General features: G+C 50.3%; 2 protein-coding genes across 2 annotated transcripts; both read right to left on the minus strand.

Moving 5' to 3' along the window:
- Window positions 1-58: 58 nt before the first annotated feature.
- LOC144093826 (transmembrane protein 169) lies at window positions 59-1,895 on the minus strand. Its single transcript, XM_077627543.1, has one exon. It carries the CDS (start codon window positions 1,684-1,686, stop codon window positions 751-753), a length of 936 nt encoding a protein of 311 aa, XP_077483669.1. The 5' UTR covers window positions 1,687-1,895; the 3' UTR covers window positions 59-750.
- Window positions 1,896-15,600: 13,705 nt separating this feature from the next.
- On the minus strand, window positions 15,601-18,835 carry LOC144093827 (uncharacterized). Its single transcript, XM_077627544.1, has 2 exons — window positions 18,380-18,835; window positions 15,601-16,554 (listed from the first exon to the last, which is right to left on the minus strand). Exons 1-2 carry the CDS (start codon window positions 18,610-18,612, stop codon window positions 15,762-15,764), a joined length of 1,026 nt encoding a protein of 341 aa, XP_077483670.1. The 5' UTR covers window positions 18,613-18,835; the 3' UTR covers window positions 15,601-15,761.
- Between the last annotated feature and the right edge of the window lie 2,204 nt (window positions 18,836-21,039).

Genomic DNA, 21,039 nt, shown 5'->3' on the forward strand with positions numbered 1-21,039 from the left:
AAGTATGCATGGTTTTGAAAAAATGGTATAGCGATGTACAAGAATCAGCACCAAAAAAGTGTGACATTGCATTATCAAATTAAGTATCGGACTGGTAAAAAATGGCTGGTATGCTAGAGCCCTTGACACTTGGACATATACATGAGCGTACACTGTCGAAAATGCTTGGAATAAGCACTTTGTAAGACTAGAATGCGCAAGGAACTTTGCACAGTGATATGACAATGTCTGCAAGATGATACGGAATGCGTTACACATTAACATGCCTGACGTAGTAGACGGCACATAAACAGTTTCAGCAGCCACTTCCAAAATAGCTAAGGGACCAGCCACAGTTGTGTATAATTAACTGAACACACAAGCTTGTGTGCTCTTTAAAGACGCACATACCAAAATTAAAAGGAACATACTTTGTTCGCTCGCACTGAGCTTGTGAGGCAGTTTAGAGCCAAGTAAAAGTGCAACTTGCGTGCACTACACCTGCTGTCAGATCGTGCAAGTACCCATTTCTCATCTTGATTCTCGTTTATAATGGGGTAGCCACACTTCTTACCCATTAAAACATTGCAGAGGAAATCAAGACAGCCTCCTTAAGTTCGCAGGCACAGATGTGGCACAAGTCGCTGGCAGCAACGCACATTCCACTCCCAATAAAAGCTGAAACTACGTATGTGCCGAGCACAGATCGGCCACAGAATACTGCACTGTTCGGGCCCGCGCAATGCCGGGTGGGCTCGAGAGGTGGAAACTTTAGACAGGCGTGTCAGCCGTCGACTTCTGCGGCTGCGTCTCGTCGGCTGGCTGCACGTCGGAAAGGACGACCACCTCGTAAGGACTGCACTCTTCCATGTGCAAGAAGCAGCAGAGCCAGCCGTAGAAACCTTTTTCCCAGTCGGGCACCTCCCGCTTCCACTTGTCGTACTCCCACGAGATCTGAACTGCGGCCGCGTACAACCCGAGCCCGAGTACTGCGGGCACGATCAGGAACGGATAGAAGATGATCCAGAACGGGCTCAGGAATATCTTGTGGAAGATGGAGCGCTTTTCGCTGAGCACCACCAGGATGTTGTACCACGTCATGGTGCCCAGGTAGAATGAATTTCCGGCGGAGACGATGAACACGAAGGGGACGAGAACGAAGGAAAGTAGCAGAACGTGCGGGCCTTTGTTGAGGCCGAAGAAACAGTCGTCCTCGTCGTCTTTGATCTTCTGATCCTTGATGCTGCTCTCGATCTCGTCCAGTTCCTCGCGCGAGATGTTCACCTTCATGTCGATCGTGGTGCCTTTCTTCTTGCCCCGCTTGATGGTTCCCGTCATCGTCACGTACCGGCTCCCGTCGGCCCTTAGAGAAGACCGCTCGTTGACGCTGGAGAGTTCTCCGTCCGTACTCGCGTTGTCTGTCGCTTGCGATCTGTCCGTAGTCCACTGGTCCGGATCGCGCTCCTCCGGATCGAGCTGGAACTCAACTGACAGCTTGCGCTGCGGCCTCGCTGGTGCCGAGCCTCCGCTCCGGTCGCTCTCGGGGGTCTTGTCCGGCGTGGTAGCCGCGCTGCATGGCTTCCCCGCCGACGCCACTCGGTAATCGGAGGGTATCCCGTTGTTCTGCTTTGCGCCCGAAGATCTCGGAGACTTGCTGCCGTTTCTTTTACGAGGGGGAATGAACACGGGACGCTCCACCTCGGTCATATCGAGCGCTTCGCTGTCGGTCAGGGTCGCGCGGAACGCTCGTTTGGTCCCGGAAGCGGGTCCGGCAGTGCGTGCCGGTCGCTATTCGAAGGAAGACGGCTGGGGTATCAGAAACTAACGCGAACACCAGGAGCCTTCATTGTGGAGCTACAAGGAACCAAGCTGTCATCGCGACTCTACCAAACGTCAACAAATGATCAACAACAACAAATCCGTAAAAAACAAAGCATACACAAAAAATCTATGATGGTGAGTGCGATGACGCTGTTGGAGATATTGCAAGGCTTGCAATAGTTTTATGTAAAGCTGTAAAGCATGATGATAAGCGCCAAGTTCATTACGCATTATAAAGAAAGTAAAAGAAATAGCATGTAGCTTTGCAAGGTTACAGATGGTTACGCTTCAAAAAACTAAAGTGCCCCTGCTTACTGTTTTCCGAAAACGAAACTGAGCCGCAAGAGTACAATCAAAAGTAGAACCTCGTCGACTTTTCAAAAGTTGTTATTTAATGAGCGTAGCCTATTTCTTGTGATTTCTTTTAATTGTTGCAATAAAGTGTGTCAAAGTAACAACAAAATAAAAACGAAACCGAAACTGGATTGCACAGCTGGCTTGGCTTGGCGCATGAGTACGGTGACGTATCGATGCGTCTCACGCACGAGTAGCGCAGTGCAAAGATCGTTCCAGGCGATTTAAAGAGAGACTGAAAAAAAAAAACGGATGAGAAGAGGTGGGCAGCCAAAGTTTTCAGGTGCTTGTGCAGTAAAAACGCGAACACGCGATGGCAGAAAAAGACAGGCTGCGCAGGCCAACGTGTGCGCAGGCAAAAAACAGGGACAATCACGAACATCAAAAAGAAAGTCTGCGAAAAAACCGAGCCGGCTAACTCGAAACAAAAATTGGGAACAAAACAGTCATTGTGCAAATACAGAGTAATAGTAGTAGTAAGTGTTTAATCATAAAAAATATAATAAAAAAGGAAGTTCAAAGATTTTTGCTTACCCCGGCATCTGCCATCACTGTATCGGCGGCACCTGAGCTGGGGCAGCGGAAATAAAGGATAGAAGGCAGTATGAAGAAGAGAAATTATAGAGGTGAGGGGACAGCAAGAAAGGCAAATACAGAGCTGGAAAGAGCGAAATCCGGAAGTGCATTGCAGAACATAATCTGTTTGTGAACTATCGTAAACTGTCGAAACAAGCAATGAAAAAAAAAAAGTGGTGTTGAGGTAGCGATCCTGTCTCGCGACCCAAAGAGCAGCGATTCGATTCAGCTTGACCACCTTATTTAATTTTAGGGAAATTGTTTTTCTTTGTCACTACCCTCTCGGCCATTCCTGATCGATTCACGCCTTCCGACGCTCGGTTTTCCGCCAGGCCTTTAACGGTATCGCGCTAGCATTTTTTTTTTTTTTACAAGTTGTTGACCTCCACCACCGCGGCTATCGTCTCCCGAAGCTCAACGTCAGATTCCTCTGACTCTATACCGGATAGTTTATTGTACGAATTATTAATGTCACCGTTCCTTTTCAAGGGATGTTAATTGCAGTGGAGAGGAGAAAATAGGAACGAGAACGGCGCCCTGTGTTCAGCACGTTTTTTTTTTTCAAAATAAACGAAATCCGCTCTGATAGCAACCGTGAAAAACGCGAAAGTTTTTTATCCGCAAGTGGTATGTTCCATTCAATTTTGATAGTTTTTCGGAGGTAAGATATATGGGCGAGCTTAAAATTACAGCTGTCCTTCACTTAAATTAGGTGTCTGGATTTGGCTCATCTCGGAAAAAAAACTCATCAGTTATGTGTACAAGGCACTTGTAGAAGCTACATATATCAGTGCTCGCCTCACTTGCACGCCATGCAAATATACACAACTCGCTTTATATATTATAATTATAATTGGTTTTCGGGGGAAAGGAAATGGCGCAGTACCTGTCTCATATATCGTTGGACACCTGAACCGCGCCGTAAGGGAAGGAAGGGTAAAGGAGGGAGTGAAAGAAGAAAGGGAGAGGTGCCGTAGTGGAGGGCTCCGGAATAATTTCGACCACCTGGGGATCTTAAACGTGCACTGACATCGCACAGCACACGGGCGCCTTAGCGTTTTTCCTCCATAAAAGCGCAGCTGCCGCGGTCTCCCGAACATCAATTCAGACCAAGTCAGCAACTATTAAAAACTTCTCTGTAAAATTCCTTGAGATCAGCCATACTCGACCAGCTTAAGAGTTGTGGAAACCTGTTTCCCCGCTCCATTTCGATGCGGCCCATCTTCATCGTCGGCCGTCGGGACAACACCGGTTGGGCGAGGAGGGAAGTCTCCCTCATGGGGGAAAGGGAACGGCGACGGGAGCGCCACCTCGTAGGTTACGCGGAATTCTGTGGGACCGGACAGAGTGATATGCTTGGGTATCGGGACCGAGGTCTTCACCGCATTTCGATGAACTCTGCAGACGACGGAGGGAAGCCTTCAGGAGGGTTGGTAAACATGAAGGTTTATTTGCATATTTACAACAGAAGCAGGGAGACCAAAAGTCAGAGATGAAGTGCCGTGAAACCAGCCAAATTGCGGCTTAAATACAGTGGATATTCCCTAGGCACCTAGCTAGGGAAACCGGTGGCTGATCAAGCGTCCAATGGGCAGACACACTCTTAATAGTATCCGCCCTAACCCCGTGACCGCTCCGCCCTCACAAACACGTGCACAGGCGATAAGGAATCCTGGCGCCTTGAGGTCCTGGAATGTGGTTTCCGACGGGTTGACCATGTGCATAAGGTCGTCGGCTTTGTAGGCGGTGATCCCCTCCGTGGAAAGATGCGTCCTGACGGTCCCAGTGAATTCCAGAGGGTAAAATGAATCGGCCGTGTCCGCCCCCGCTTTGTCTGGCCGCGCAGGTGCAAGCGAGCGAGGAGGGTCCGGCGCCTTTGTTCGGGTCTTTCTGCCGGTCCACGTGAGGGCGGAGTTCGGGAGAAATGCCGCATTCCATACTCCGGACGAAGGGATTAGAGGCCTTTCGTCACAGCTCGCCGTCGTCAGGAGCCGTTCCTAATCCTCTTTTCAGGACGACAGCACCTTTGGTCAAACATAGTTCGATGGCGCCTGCCGGGCTCGTCTGTTCCCGCTGTCGGGGCCTCCGATCACAACAAGTCTCTTCGGGATCCGGCCAGCGTCACGAGCGGTGGCAGCCGCACGCTCTCGTCACCTTAATTCTGCGGCAGGCGCACGGGGATCCGTGGTGCCTTGCCGCTGGACTTCTGGTTCCAGGCAGCGAAGCGAGTGCAGCAAACGCGCGCTCTGGTCGCCTTCCCTAGCAAATGCTAGGGAATGGCCTTGCCACAAGAATGCGGCGCGCACGGGAAAACCCGGCCGCCATTGTCGGCGCATACAAATGTTCGCCGCCGATACTTCCGAAGTCGCGCCCCTGCCGCAGCGGGTAAGTCGGAAGTCCTTCTTACGTAGCCTTCTAATTCCGAGGAATGCCTCGTTGATGTTTTGTAGCTAGCTGGCCCGCTCTGTGCATTAATTGCAAGTATAATAAGTATCATATGAATATTCACGCTTTGTCGTCCCCTCCTTTTGTTTCCCTCGAGCACGAGCCCATCCGCGGTTAGCGAGCGGGAACGCCGCATCCGCGGAGTTGGAGTGCGGGCGGGGCGAAAGGCTTTGTCCCCCCCATATTTCCACAGTGTGTGTGTATATATATAGGCAGAGGGTCCTCACCCGCCTGCAAAGACTACCAAGGCGAGGAAAACATGGACCTCGACCAGGAAATCACTGTAGATCGCAACACTTCACAATATAAAAAGCAGCACTGCACCGGGACGAGATGATATCGGATACAGCCTACTCAAAAATCATTACGGCTACTTTCTGGAGGAACTAACGACCTTCTTTAATCACCATTGGTACAGGGAATAGGCCCACAAGAGTGGAGACATGCGGACATAACCCTTATACCTAAACCGGGCAACCAAACAGCATTTACCCATTAGAGACCCATCTGCCTCACACCTTGTGAAGGGAAGCTGTTTGAGCATGTCACAGTGGCCAGACTGCAACAAATTGGAAAAGCAGCGAGCGTTTTCGCATACGATGTTTGGATTCCGACAAGGCCTGATCACACAAAACGCCCTGCTACAAATCAAAGAACTAACTGACAAATTTAGCATGAAACAGAGAAAGGCAATGGTCGCTTTAGATCTCTAAGAGGCGTTTGGCAATGAAAATCTTGACCTTATTTTAGATAACCTAGCGACCAAGCCAAAGAACCCACAATTACATTAGAGCCTTTCTCCAGGTTATAGAACAGCCACCATCGGTGTTGGAGACATCAGATCCGATTAAGACCCCTCGCAGGGAAGGGAACACCACAGGGTAATTTTTCTCCCCCACGCTGTTCAGCATTGCCATGCGTCATTTGTCTCATTTGCTAGATGCTATACCGGGAATTCGACGCACACTTTATGCAGACGATGTCATTATCTCCATGGGTCACACACGATTCGGATGGAGAGATTGATGAAGCTCTGCTTGAGAGCGGTGGACGCACTGTGCAGAACCATGCTCGAACTGGAGGCCTAAGATGCGCCGTCCAAAAATCTGAATCGCTTATTCTGAAAAAAAGCAGCAGGAGGGTCAACCCTACACGAATATCGGAACTAAGTATAACTGATATAGTAAATAAGCGCCGCCATGGTCTTAGAGAAACGGATGTCCCTGAAATTAACCATGCCCTCATTATCAACCGTCTTACGTGCCTGGTAAGGCCCGTATACCATCGGCTAACGCAAACTGAATCCAAACAACTGGATATTCTCACCCGTACAGCCGTGAAAATGGCCGCTAGCATGCAAGCTTACTCCGCAACGAGCAGATTGCTGCAATTAGGTATCCAATATGCAATTGACGAGCTTATTGAAACGCATAAAATAAACCAGCTTGAAATACCCAAAGGCACCCTCACGCAAAATTAAGACATGAATTGCAGCAACTCGAGTACGGGACCTCCAGTCATAGATCCTGTGAATCTAAAGGCGTCGCCCTGGAATTAAAAATTATTTCCGTCGCCTCATTACCGAGAAACATATGCATCCAAAAGTCCACGACGGAAGACGCTAAGCAAGGGCGAAAGCCCTGAATCATCATCATCAGCCTGACTACGCCCACTGCAGGAGAAAGGCCTCTCTCATGTCTCTCCAATTAACCGTCCTTTGCCACCTGCGGCCACCGTATCCCCGCAATGTTCTATACTCTCACCCACCCACCTAACTTTCTGCCCTTTCCCTGCTACGCTTCCCTTCCCTGGGAATCCAGTGGGTTACCCTTAAGGACCATCGGTGATCTTGCCTTGGCATTACATGCCCTGCCCAAGCCCATTTCTTCCTCTTAATTTCGACCAGGATGTCATTAACCCACGTTTGTTCCCGCACCCACTCCGCCCGCTTCCAGTCTCTTAACGTTACACCTATCATTTTTCTTTCCATATTAAGCTGAACCCTTTTCGTTAACCTCCAAGTTTCTGCCCCATAAGTGAGTACCGGTAAGATACAGCTGTTATATACTTTTCTCTTGAGCGGTATTGGTAAACCACCATTGATGATCATATCTACGGTAACAAAGAAGAAACTCAATGCACGGACGCCGCAAAACACCCTATACGACAATGACTGCGACGGCGGCGGTATAGCTTACTGGCAGGGTGACAGTCACCAGAGCCGCGGTACGCACTGGAAATATATCACAGATGTGGAAGAATGTGCCATAGCCCTGGCAATACGAACAAGGTCACCGGATCAACAAAAAATTATCAACATTGACTCGCAAACTGCCTGCCACAACTTGGATTGAGCGATCAAGTTGAATTAGCCGCAGTCGAAAAGATCCAAATCTGCCGAATGCATGGGCTTTGCCGAAGGCATGCTAATTATACTTCTCGAGGTACCAGTATGTTAGCCGCAGGTCTGATTTTAGGTGAGAAAGAGAAGAGAACTCTCATTATGCCCCCAAAGCTATGCTCTTAATCCAGAGCTCTTAGATTATGCTCTTAGCCTCCAGAGCGCTTAGTCCAGACTGTGCTAGACAGGGCGGCTTCTCATTGGGACGGGAAGGGTACGGAAGGGTACTGCTTATAAGCACAGGCACGCATGTCCCCTATCGCGCACAGCACCCTACATCGCACGCATCAGATCCCGAAAACCTCCCTTTTCTGGGCACCTGGGTATGAGTCCCATCCTGGCAATGAGCGCGTTTAGGTGTCGGCCCGAGAACATATCCTCCGGGCGCCAGTGGAAGGCCACCCCAACCCAGAGAAGGTGGAGCCCATCCCACTCACCTGTTCGCGCATACTCCAACATTACCGACTCTTCCGCAGAACATGCTCACCACCTCACAAGAAACTCCACCGAGAGGAGACGGCCTCCTGGCGTCAAATTCAGACTACACTTTCCACAATCTTTCGCTTAGGCACCCATTTTATCTCAAACGCTACCCCGTAAATTGCCCCTTTCGTGGTTCGCATGCAAACCTTTATCAATCCGCATGGGAATGCCCCAGTCCTCCTTCAGTACCCTTCCCGTCCCAGTGGGAAGCCGTCCTGTCTAGCACAGCCCTGCAGACGACCAGCGTGACCTGATCGCCCGGGCCACCCAGATGGCTACGGCAAATGGGGCTCCCATGGAGTAAGAGCTCTGAACTAAGAGCATAGGGCCGAAATTAAAGTTTTTCTTTTCTCTTTCTCCCCGAAAATCAGACCTGCGGCTAAAATACCGGTCCCTCGAGAAGTTATCAGCATGCTTTCGGCAAAGTACATTCGACAGATTTTGATCTTTTCGACTGTGGCTAATTTGACTTAATCGCTCAATCCGATCGTCCGTGTAAACTCCGCGGCTAGGGCAGATTTCCACAACTCATTGCGATCCCCCCGTTTGTTAGGTCCGTTATCACAAGAGCGAACGCAATATGCAGTGAACAAGACGCTTTTTAATGAGCGAGCATACTACATACTTGTTATAAAAGTGGCTGACAAAACCCATCAAGCACAGAAAACGGCACCGTGCCCTCCACAGGTAGCAACAGTGCTCCCAGAGTGCGTATACCTTGTTCCTCTTTTCATTGTGGGCCCCGCGCACAGCTGTCCTTAGTTCCTAACCGCGCTCCGCCAGAACGAAATCGCCAGTAGCCGACGGTGACACCGCGCATTGGAGCGGCACGCCATATTCGTTTATTGCATCAGCATCGGCCTCGTCGATGACGAGCGCGGTTAAACAGGCACGCATGCGCATCAGCAGGTAGCACCTGGCGAAGAGGCAGATGACGTGGTCGGCTAGCAGAAAGGCGCCGAGTTGACCTCTCACGACGTCTGCTCTCCGTGAGCCGTCTTCGGCGGCGGGCTCTGCGAAGTCTTCTTGTAAGCCGCGTACCTCGGGGCTAGTCCTATTAGTCGCGTTATCACCAGGAGCCACATCTCCAGATGTCGGTGTTCCCGCTGTAGCACGCTGCTTTCTTCTCACCGTAAAGGTGGAGAAGTTTGGGTTGTTTGTTATCGACAGTCCTGCAAGCAGTGCGGGGTCATGCGAAAACGCGGCACGATCGTGGCTGTTCCACTTACGAGACAAAACACGGGACAAAGCGCCGCTCGTTGCGACCGCGACGCTCCGATTTTCCCGGCGCTTTGCGGCGTCGCGGCGTCGTCTGAAGACCTCCGTTCCGGTGCCGGTACCTCCACGTTCGTCGACTGAAGCCAGGATGACGCCGTGTCCTCCGGAGTTCCTCGTGCTTGCCCATTGAATCCACGGCGAAGCGTATTTCCAGGTGGGCTCCACCTCTGCCTTGAGCAAGACGAAAGCCACGGACAGCGCGAGGTCGACCGGCAGGCAACCGGCGTGCGCCCAGAAGCAGCGCCTGAAGAACGCGGGTCTGGGACAGACGAGGCTGCCGAGCAGCAGGCCAGAGGCGAGGGTGGCCGCTGCGCGGAAGGCCACGTCTGCGGCGCTGACCGGCAGAAGCAGCTGGGACTCGGTGAGTCGTCGTCGTTCGTCGTCCATCGCCCGGCTGAGAGCCCAGCCGGCCAGGCCGAGAAGGGCGATGTCCTTGATCCACCAGGTGGTCGCCGTCGGCCGCAGGTCGAAGGAGCCGCGGCGCACGGTCAGATCGCGGAACAGCGTACGGTGGTTGCTGGGCGCCGCCATGACTTAGTCGTTAACCGTTTCGACAGCCGACGCGTGATCGGTGCATGCGCCGTTCGGAATGACGAAGAATTAGTGATGACGGAAGAAAGGGAGTGTTTATTTTATTTTTGCGTAGCGATAACGCTGTATATACATGACCCGTCGTCTGTATCGGCAAACGGCGCTTGTGTGGGTGAGCTAATAGTGTATCTTGCGCAGCGTCTTAGCTCAAGTGGCAACAGAAGGATGTATGCTGCGCAGTAAGCGACGAAATACGGTGGGCGATGAACGAGCTGACGCGTTTGAAGATTTTAACCGATAAGCTAATGCTTGAAACAAGTTGTCGTATAAAGGGTTTTGCGTCAAAAGGTTCTTATTAGATATCCATAGTCTACTTCCCTCGCCGCATATAGGTGTATTTTTATACGAACCGCATACATGCGCTTGCGTTGTATGTGGCCAAAGGGGATATATGTATGCATGGTAGCTGTCTGTTCAGTCAACTGAGGATTTCCACGCTGCGTTTACAAATCGGGCTATGTAATCGGCTGGGGACGTAGAGTAATTGTGATTGTAGAGGTGGTTGGCCGCTTCAAGCATAATCGGTCCCTAGAAAATCGTTGGGACCTTGTTTGTCATCACCCGTCTATGTTTAGAGCTTCTCGATCAAAACGATTCTGAAAAAAAAATTAACACCGCAAATTAACCTGCCTTTAGATCATGTCCGGATCGAGAATAGATGCTGCGCTCACCCCTCGATTCATGCTTTCATGACGTCATTTATTCTTCTAACGCGACACGATGTGCAAATGGAGTGCAACTATCAGTAATATTTCCAATGAGTCATGTACTACATAGGGCTCAAAGGAAACACTGCCTGAGAAAGAAAGTCGAGCAGACACTGTGAGTCGTGAGCCGAACCGGCAATATTCGGCTTAGAGAGAGAAGAAAAAAAGCGGAAATCTGAGAGAAGAGACTTTAATGCGGCTAGACAGATAGACAGAAAAACTTTATTGAGCAAGTGAGTTTTAGACCCAGCTGGGTCCCTGGGCCACTGCGCGGTCCCGCACTGCATCAAGTAGGTCATGCCGGGACACGACGTCGGCAGCCCGAGTCACCGCAGCAAGCTGCGATCTCGGGTCTGCAGACATAAGCAGGACCTCCCAGTCCTCCCAGCTCGAGATGGCGTGCTGTCCCCGCGGGGGAGGGTCAGCAGGGCAGCCGAAAAGGATATGGGAGAGTGTGGCGTGGGGGTCACCGCACAGGGAGCATGCAGGGGATGTGCCGCAATAGTGGGATAAAAGCTGAGGGGATGACAGAGAGCGGGTCTGGGGGCGTCTGAAGAGGATCTGTTGGGAGTGCGTAAGAGAGGGGTGGGGAGGAGGGTAAGTCCGACGGTCGAAACGGGGTATTTGCGTGAGCTCCGCAAAGGTGTGCGCCCGCTCCCTCGAGAATCCTGGATCGAGACTCTCCTGAGCCCGGCAAATCAAACCTCGGGCCAATTTATCGGCAGCCTCGTTTCCAGGGTTCCCAGAGTGAGCCGGCACCCACTGAAGCTCTACCCTGCGCGGTATATGTTGGGTAGGGGTGTTCAACAATTGCCAGGCAGGGGCGTGAATCCTGCCCCTGACAAAGTTGGACAGAGCCGTTTTGGAGTCGCTGAAGATGTACTGGGCGTCCGAATGTGCAAGGGCTAGGGCGATGGCGGTCTCCTCTGCCTCCTCAGGCGTAGAGCCCGAGGGAAGACGGTGAGTTTGGGGGTGAGGTAGGGTTGGATTGTAGGCAACTGCTACCGCTTCATGCGCTGTACATGCGGCGTCTACCCAAACGGCATCGTGGGCCTGCCCATAACACTTATGGAGGGCATTAGCGCGAGCTACTCGGCGAGGGATGTGATATTGGGGATGGACGTTTCGAGGAAGGGGTTTCACAATGAGAGGTGTATGGATGTGTCGAGGGATGGCTATAAGGGTTGACTGGTTAGGGGGTATGTTGATGCGAAGGGAGGAGAGTATATGGCGGCCAGTGGCGCTCGTGGCAAGTCTAAGGTACTGTGTCTGAATGTGCGCGTCAACTAGTTCCTGAATGGTGTTATGCATGCCTAGTGCAAGAAGTTTGGCTGTGCTAGTGCTACGAGGTAGGTTTAGGGCTGCCTTAGTCGCAAGGCGGATCATTGCGTTCACGCGTTCGGTTTCCGTGCGGTTCAATTTGAGATATGGGGTTGCGTATAGAATGCGGCTTAGCGTAAATGCGTGCGCTACTTTCATGTTGTCCGCTTCGTCTAAACCCTTGTTAAGGGAGGACACTCGGCGTAGAAGGTGCAACATGAATTGCGTGGAGGCCTTGAGCCTTTTAAGGGTATGTTCAATTCGTCCAGAATCCTGCAAGTGGAGGCCAAGGATGCGGAGGGCGGGTGTGATGTTGATAGGGGATCCTTTTAAATTGATTTGGATGGGCGAGTTAGCGCCAGATTTTGGCCTAATTAGGAAGAGCGCGGACTTAGATGGGGAACATTCGAGTCCGATGGATGACGGCTAGATCAAGCCCTTGTAAACGGTCTTGATTTGAAGATAAAGTCAGTGAGTGGACAGAACATCATGAGCATGGTGGTCGCATCTCGCAGCGCCGACGCGGGAACATGGAATGCCTCGGGTAATTTTTCATGAAAACCACACTCTACCCCAATTTTTTCTGTGAGGAGGAAAAAGAACTTTATTGCTTAAAAAAAGAAAAAAGAGAAACGAAACTAAAAAAAAGGGTCTAGGAAATGCATAGTAAAGCGCCTTCCCGTTCGCCACCAACTGTTCCTTTCAAGAATCGCGTGCCCACAAATCCTCCTTTGCACGTGAGAACATGAACAAATTTAAATGCAAGTTGAAAGCGTATATACCATGAGGCAGGCACATTTTTCGTGGGTTTCTTTTTTCGGGAAGGGCCCTATGCAAATCTTATACCGATTTGGGAAGGGGGGGGGGGGGGGGCGGACTTCCTTTGATACCTGCTTGCCTTAATTGAAAGAATAGGCCTGCTTGCCAAAATAACCGCAATATAGGCAAACTCAATGCGCCTTTTTTTTTTTTTGCGAGCAGCGCTTTGGGTTGTACTTCGAGCAAGACTCAGAGAGCTAAGCAGCTTCTGTGCTTCCGAAAACAGCTTAAGTTTTTCTCCCTCGCTTTTTGTTGCATATGAAATCGACCCTGCAGTATTTTGCATTCTGCCAATTAAGCACGAGGGCGGGCTCGTGAATCTCTAAAATCGCTGCCTTTCATGCAAACTAGTTGCGCACCCTGGGCTATTTATTTCGGGTGATACGGCCAGAAACTAGAGTTACGGTGTCCCCGGTAGCGTTGTAGCAGCCCCTTCCAGGCGTAGCTAAGCATCGTTTTTCTGGCCTCTTACATGAACTTTCCGAAGTAGCTATAGCATATATATATGGACAACGGTGGCTACATAGAGCTCATATACGTACAAGCAGAAAGCCAGCGCTCATTATCACACCATCACGCATAAAAACTATTGCGGCCTATCTCTCCGCCGATAATAGGGGCCTGCATAAAGTGCTTTGCAGCACCAGCGTGTAGCATATTACGCGATAGCGTATACAGCTCGTTCGGTCGAAAAGCCGTCGGCGCAGCTATAGTCGGCACCGCGTGAGGAATATAATTGGGGGCTGCGTAAAAAAAATTGTCATGGTAATTTGTGGCTCTAGTGATTCGTGATTGATTGATGTGTGATAGGCGATGACGAGTTAATGAAATAATTTCAATTAAATGACGAATTAAAGAAAATAAAAAATGGCGGTTCAAAGGTCTCAAAATGCTTCAGAATGAAAAGCTAATGCTTGATGATGCTAGGTAATTAAGAAAGTTTAGAGCTTGTAATTGATCAGTTTATTGAAACAATTGAAAAAAATGAAAAATGCATTCAAATGTGTCAACTGCTCAGAATGGAAAGCCTAACAGACAACTCTATCGCACTCTTAATGCGGAGCATAATAATAAAAATAATTGTTTTGGGGGGGGGGGGGGGGAAGGAAATGCCGCAGTATCAGTCTCATATATCGTTGGACACCTGAACCGCGCCGTAAGGGAAGGGATAAAGGAGGGAGTGAAAGAAGAAAGAGGTGCCGTAGTGCAGGGCGCCGGAATAATTTCGACCACCTAGGGATATTCTACGTCCAATGACATTGCGCAGCACACGGGCGCCTTAGCGGTTTGCCTCCATCGAAACGCAGCCACCGAGATGGGGTTCGAACCCGGGAACTCCGGCTCAGTAGCCGAGCGCCGTAACCACTGAGCCACCGCGGCGGGTCAGAGCGTAAGCGTCCTCTCCTAATTTTCTGGGATGGTCATAGCTTTTTGTTGCGCACTCTTTCGACAAGTCTCGCCCAGGCCACGCACATGGTTTTCACGAGTCTTAGCAAGCGTTCAGCCGCTTCGAGAACCCCTGCGTGCAATCGCGTAAAGCTCACGCTGCTGAAGAGCTCAGTGCTAGATTCTCTGCACCGGCGTCAAAAAAACAAAAAAAAACAAAAAACAAGAAAAACGTTCCAAATCATGGTTCAGGTGTCCAAATATATATATATGAGACAGATACTGCGTCATTTCCTTTCCCCAAAAACCAATTAAAAAAAAGTTCCAAATCTTGAAGATGCTTCGTGGTGCTCGTTCCACTATATATATGCAGAGCTTGCGGCTTCACCGAACAGCAGACCAAATATGATGATGCTGATAGATTTATACCCTTCCCCTTTGTTTCACTGCGGTCATCGACACCACCGGTGCATTCCCGCAACCAATAACAGTGCCCTATAACCCTTTAAGACGCCATTTATCGTTTAGATTCAAAACTTTTTTTTTCCCTGAATACCATATCCAGGCCTAAAAAAAACAACCAATTCGTTGGTTTTCAAAAAAAAAAAAATACACTGATTAAGTCTTCCACGCGTTATTTAAAATTTCTTACAAATTGCTGAAATACTTGTCATTACGAAATCGACACTCTATAAGGACCGTAAAATTTCGTGTCTCCAAGATGCACATGACGCAGTAAATCCAGTAACAGACAATACCGATGGCTAAATACGTAAATGGTACCAGACTTGCTACCAAGCTGCTCTGCGAAATACTGTTTTGCTGCATTGATGGTTGGTATATACAGAAAAGCATTGAAAGATGGAAGCTTAATTTACCTGAAACGAAGTTAATGCGAGTTAGAATTGGCAGCGCATAGACATGTGTACAAAGCGCCTTAAACGGTTTAGCCATCTGTTGCGCCCATGGTCTTTAGCAAGTGGCACATACTATATCCTGCACATATCAAACGCTGGGAATTTTTTACGTCAGTTATGGAATTATCAGAGGCGTGAGCCTTCGGAGGTGCTCGCTTCACGCCTACGTTGACTTGAATCCAACCCCGAGAGCGTTTTCGTCACGATTTCGCGGCAGTGTAAATGCTGGCCGCCGCGGTGGCTGAGTGGTTACGGCGCTCGGCTGCTGGCCCGAAAGACGCGGGTTCGATCCCCGCCGCGGCGGTAGAATTTCGATGGAGGCGAAATTCTAGAGGCCCGCGTACTGTGCGATGTCAGTGCACGTTGAATAACCCCAGGTGGTGGATATTTCCGGAGCCCTTCACTACGGCGTCCCCCATAGCCTGAGTCGCTTTGGGACGTTCAATCACAATAAACTAATAAACCGTAAACCATAATTGCATGCTTAATACATTTAATCATCGCATTTTCTTTTATGGTGGATCTTATCCCGCGATCAATCCCCAGACCCCGACGATCGTCAAAGGTCATTTGTGCTCTGAGCAGACAGCTTCCGAGCGCATAGCGAGGCCACGCACGTGCTCTGTGACCGCGCTGACGCGTTTTCTACGAAAACGTGCGGTTTCTCTCCCTGGACCGCCTCCCTCAGCGTTTGCTTCGAGGCTCGACCAGGATGCTAGAGCTGCTGGACGTAGTATGCAGCACGAAGAGGAGGTCTTCCTGCTGCAGGTCGCTGGCTCTGCGACCTGCGTAGCAGCCGCTTCCGCTTCGCTGCTTCTCTTCACCGCTCGATCCTGCAGCTTCCTCTGCCGGCCCGTCTCCCGGGGCCGGCGACAGCGGAGGACGAGCCAGAGTCCCTGATCCTGGCGACGCGTTGGCGGAGTCAGGCGCGAGCCCTTCAGCGGTGGCCAGCGTGACAGCGGCTCCAGCCGCTCCGGCGGCAGTAGCAGCTGCGCTGACGAGCGTCTGCTGGTACACCAGTGCGCAGAGGCAGGAGTACATGCGCCATACCAGGTGACTGCGGGCGACCACGCTTACGGCGTGGTCCGCCGCCAGGAACACGTTCAGCGGGCTCTGTAGCTCTCTGCCGCTTGGCTGCTGCTGTAGCAGCTGCAGCCCGGCGCCGTCCCTCCGCAGGCGTACCATCTGCAGTGTGGCGGCAAGTAGCGGACTGAGACTGGCATCAGTGGCGTTGGGCTGCAGGATCGCCACCGCGCGTTCGTCGGTGATGGAGGTGTTGGTCCCGCCAGGGGCGTCGGTGGAGTTGAGCGCGGTTGCGTTGAGCTCGGCGAGTCCTCGGACGCGCGCGTTGGGGTGCCGGTGGGGCGGGGCGAAGACGTGCAGGTCCTCCTTGAGGAAGATGAAGGCCAGCGCCAACGCCAGGTCCACCGGTACGCAGCTCATGTGAGCCCAGTAGCAGCACTCAAACACGCGAGGCCTGCGGAACAACGTGCAGAAAACGGGCGCCAGTGAGCGAGCGTTGCCTCAGGCGCACCGCGTGCAAGTGTTAAATGCAGACGGTGGATAAAACGCAAATGAATGAATGGGTAAACATTTGTGGGTAGAAGCGGTGGTTGGAGCTGTTGCGGCTGCGGCCCTTAGTCCAGGGCCTCTTCTGTTGACTTCTTGGCGATGGTGAGCAGCACATCCCGATCTTCCAGGGAGACGCCCAGTAGTAGTGGTTTATTTAAAATAAATAAAAAATAAAAAAACGGAAGGAAAAGAATGTTGCGGGCCGCGGAAATTGCTATTCAATATCTTACGCACCCGAGCTGCAGCCGGCGGAGTTGAAAGAGAAATGGAGAGGGTAGCGAGGAGAAGTAGAGAGGGGAGTGACAGCAAGAAAGGACAGGGTAGAGCTCTGTACACTATTTACAAAATACATAAAGCAATCAAGTTCGCGCCGCTCGCGCGCTAATGTTCAGGCTCTGTTCGAAAATAAGTGCGCGCTAGCGGCCACTGCGCACAAGTATTTACTGGAAAGAAACTGTATACATAGCCGCGCGCACGCTTAGCGTCCTGTCTCGGATAAATCGAGCACGCGGCAGCTTCATCTCCCATTGATCCAAGGCCGCATCAGGCGACGGAGAGTGGTTAGGTTTGCGTGGGCATGTACAGCCTTTGTCAGATGAGTAGAGCCCAGGAGGTTTGCTTCTAAGCTGTGTAATGGGGCTTCTGTAGCATCCGTGGAAGTCTATACCCATTGGAGGGGTAGGAACCAAAAATATTCTGCCCTTCAGAGATTTTGGTCGCTAATAATGCATTTCAAGCCACACGGGTTTCTCAGAAGCAAACCCCTTGGGCTCTAAACTTTTGACAAAGGTTGTGCACGTGATATGGGTGCCGCGCCAGAGACATTCATTGACCTTGTTGGGTGATGGAATGGAGGTGGTGATGATTAGGGTATGTGAGAGTTTGAACTCCCCGGAGAGGCAGGAGTCTTCCTGGCAAAGGTGTTTGTGAGGTAGGGGGTATAGGCGCCTGTTGACACGCAAGGCTTCTAGGCGAAGACGTGCGAGTCCTCCTTGAGGAAACGGAAAGCCAGAGCCAATGCTATGTCCACCGGCACGCAGCCCATGTGGGGTCAGTAAAAACATCTTAGGAAAAGAGGTAGGAAGGGAGCAAGTGATACTTAGATGAAGGCTAACTGCGCTGCGAGATCCTGAGTTAATAGCCATTATTGAGAGGGAAGTGCGTCGTGAGCGTTGCAAGCGTGTTTTTTTTTTTTTCAGGATGTAATTTCAGTAATCTCTGGCCTCTGAAGTGCGAAGAGGGTACACGAAATGATCACCTTTGCTCAGGCTCACGGGTGTTCTGGAAGCTGCTCTGCAGCACCGTAACTTTCAGCCTGTAAAACTCGCGAATTTCTTGGAGAAGGTGTTTCGGAAGGAAGGGATTTGGCATGCGCGCAGTGGTAATTAAACCTGATTCCTAAGGAATTCTCGCTCTGAACAGTGTAGTGCATTTGACACTCGCCACACTCGAGCGTGTACACTACGCTACTACTGTCACAATACAAGTCTTCACGAACTAAGTGGCCGTATACTGCACAGCCTGTGAACGCTAGTTCGTTAGCGTGTACTGTCTCGAAAGCTGCGCCAGCAGCGGAAAGCCGGAGTAAACTCCGGGGAACCTTTCTCATATACAGCTACCACAGTAACAGAAAGCAGGAATTTTAACCAGCACCCGGGCTGTGCTCTGTCTATCAAGAGACGCATGTCAACCATGCAGAAGTGTCCAGAGAGTGCAGGATGAACACTTACTTTCGCTCCAGCAGGCTGGCGAGCAGCGCGGCGGACAGGAGGCAGGCCAGGCTGCGGAAGACGAGGTCGCTCAGGTCCAGCGTCAGATCCTGGTCGAGCAGGAGCACTGAGCCGGAGACGAACATGAGGCTGACGTCCTTCAGGAGCCAGACCTTGGCAGTGGGCACCAGGCTGAAGGCGCCCCGAGGACCGGTGAGGAACTGAAGGATGACGCTGGGCGTTGCCTCGGCCATCGACGCTGTCCGTGCTGGGCCAGGTTCTGCCAGGCAGAGGCAGCTGTCACGAGAGACGCGAGACAGAATGCGGGCGCGCGGTCCGTGGCACTTCTTTCACTTTTCCTCGCACTACGGAATTTTAGTAACGAAAAAAAAAGAACTCTTGGAGTCCCCGCCCGTGTCTTGGCCGCGGTGTAGAACATATTCGTATACCGTGGTCTTGGCCAATCTCTCCTGAGGGTATGTGACTTAGAAGGGTAAAAAAAAAGAGTTGAAAATTGGTTCTTGGGGAAAGGAAAAGGCGCAGTATCTGTCTCGCATCTCGGCGGACACCTGAACCGCGCCGCAAGGCTAGGGATAAAAGAGGGACTGAAAGAAGAAAGGAAGAAAGTGGTGCCGTAGTGGAGTGCTCCGGAATAATTTCGACCACCTGGGGGTCTTTAACGTGCACTGACATCGCACAGCACACGGGCGCCTTTGAGTTTCGCCTCCATCGAAACGCGGCCGCCGCGGTCGGGTTCGAACCCGGGTACGCCGGCTCAGTACACGAGCGCCCTAACCACTGAGCCTCCGCGGCGGGTATAGCAGGTTGTTGTGAGGGAAGAGTGTGGTGAGGGACTAGTTGGTACGACGTTATAACAAACAAGAACTGCTTAAAAAAGGACAGGACACGAGAGGAGAAGCACATGGGACGAGCGGACATTATGGGACATTTCAGGACAACGAACAAGCTGGCCTGCAGACAAATCAATCAATCAACCAACCAATAAATCAATCAATAAAGAAATAAATAAATAAGTCAGTCAATAATCACAAATAAATAAATTTATAATTAATTAAATAGTTAAATAAATCAGGCAGCCAGCCATCCTCTCTGTCTTCGAGTGGACGTTGTCAGGAGCGACAATAATAGATCTCCTTGCTTGGCCTATAGAACAAAAGTTTACAGGAGTATGCGCAGGGCTACGTAGAGGGTTGTTTGATTAACTTCAGAAAGATACCTTAAAACAGAAAAGGTGATTGGTGCTTTGCAATGAATTGACAGATATTGACGAAAAAATAGTAGCAGGTGACACATATTCAGGTGAAGTTATGAGGATTCGAAAGACGCACGGTAGCGGTGAAAATATTTTAATGAAGTTGTTTAGGAGGTTGTAGCGGTGGTTGGAGCTTTCGTCCGGAACCCTGTTGGCGTAGGCTGCTGTCCGGGCTCTTCCGATAAGCTCTTTCTGACTCGTTTCATCCGAAATGCATGGTCAGAGCTGCCTCCCACCCCTCTTGCGTTGGCTGGTTAATTTTATAATAATGACCACCTGATTTCGTCTGCAGGCCCGTACCATATGGTACAGGTCCGCCTTCACCCCGCAGAATTTGCATTGTGAGTCAAATGATTCCGGATCTATTGCGTGCAGTCTTCGTGGGTTGTTGTAAGTGTTGGTCTGTTGCTTTCGGAGGTGTAGTTTCTCCCCTTAGTGAGGTCGCAGCTGGCGTAAGGTCACCGGTTTCATGCGATTTTGAGTTTCAGCGTCAGTTTGTTGTTATTCCTGTCCTATGATGCCGTCCACATCGTTTCATTATTTGTGAAAGATGTGGATAGTTATCTATTTTCCGGGTTCGAATAAATTCCTTGTAAACTGTATACTGCCTCTGTCGCGTGCGCTATACTTAGGGGTCTGATCTTTGATTTTTACTTTCTGAAAATTCGGCGGACTTGTTTTCGGTGTTTATTTCAGAACGCAAGTTTCGTTCTTTTTTTTTGACGAATATTTTTTTCGATGAATACATTATTGACATTTTTCGGTGATTTAATGCGAAAAAGTCTCTTGGAGTCTGTCTCGGAGTTTTTGTCAGCATGGAAAGTTTATTTACCAGTAATTAACGTGCAGCTGATATTTATTTATTTAGTAGCTGCATCGCCTACATAGCATTACAGCAGGGCGGCAAAAGCTAAAACACATGAATGCATAATGAACCGTGATATACACCAACAAAAACAGGCATACAGACATTGCTAAATTAAGGACTCAGCGCTTGGCAAAATGCTTCGTTTGACGATATTGAGACAATTTCAGGCGTTGAAGCATTTCACTGACGAAATATTCGAATAAAAAACGAATGACTAAGAACATCACTCCTAAATGAATATACTCGTTGGCCTTGAAGATGTGGTTCTTCCTCTGTGATATATTTGTGGGTGTTTTGATGTATTCAACTCGATCTATTCCACTTCGGCACTGAAAAATGCTATGAAAAAACTTGAGGTGAAGTTGCAATCGACGATCGTTTAGTATTAGTCATACTCAAGAACCTGTCATAATTAGCAGTTACAAACCCAACTGCCTTATTTTGAAGTTTTTCCAAGATACATCTAGCATTTTCCTTTGTATATGGGTCCCAGCAAACGCAGGCATATTCAAGCACTCATCGTACGTATGTAAAGTATAC

Source organism: Amblyomma americanum, chromosome 6 (genome assembly GCF_052857255.1).
Source record: "Amblyomma americanum isolate KBUSLIRL-KWMA chromosome 6, ASM5285725v1, whole genome shotgun sequence".
Lineage (NCBI taxonomy): Eukaryota > Metazoa > Arthropoda > Arachnida > Ixodida > Ixodidae > Amblyomma > Amblyomma americanum.

Coding starts and splice junctions, on each gene's coding strand:
- LOC144093826 (XM_077627543.1), bottom strand. CDS start 1,686: ATGACCGAGGTGGAGCGTCCCGTGTTCATTCCCCCTCGTAAAAGAAAC.
- LOC144093827 (XM_077627544.1), bottom strand. CDS start 18,612: ATGGCCGAGGCAACGCCCAGCGTCATCCTTCAGTTCCTCACCGGTCCT. Junction 16,555..18,379: donor GCCAGCCTGCTGGAGCGAAA/GTAAGTGTTCAT, acceptor GTTGTTCCGCAG/GCCTCGCGTGTTTGAGTGCT.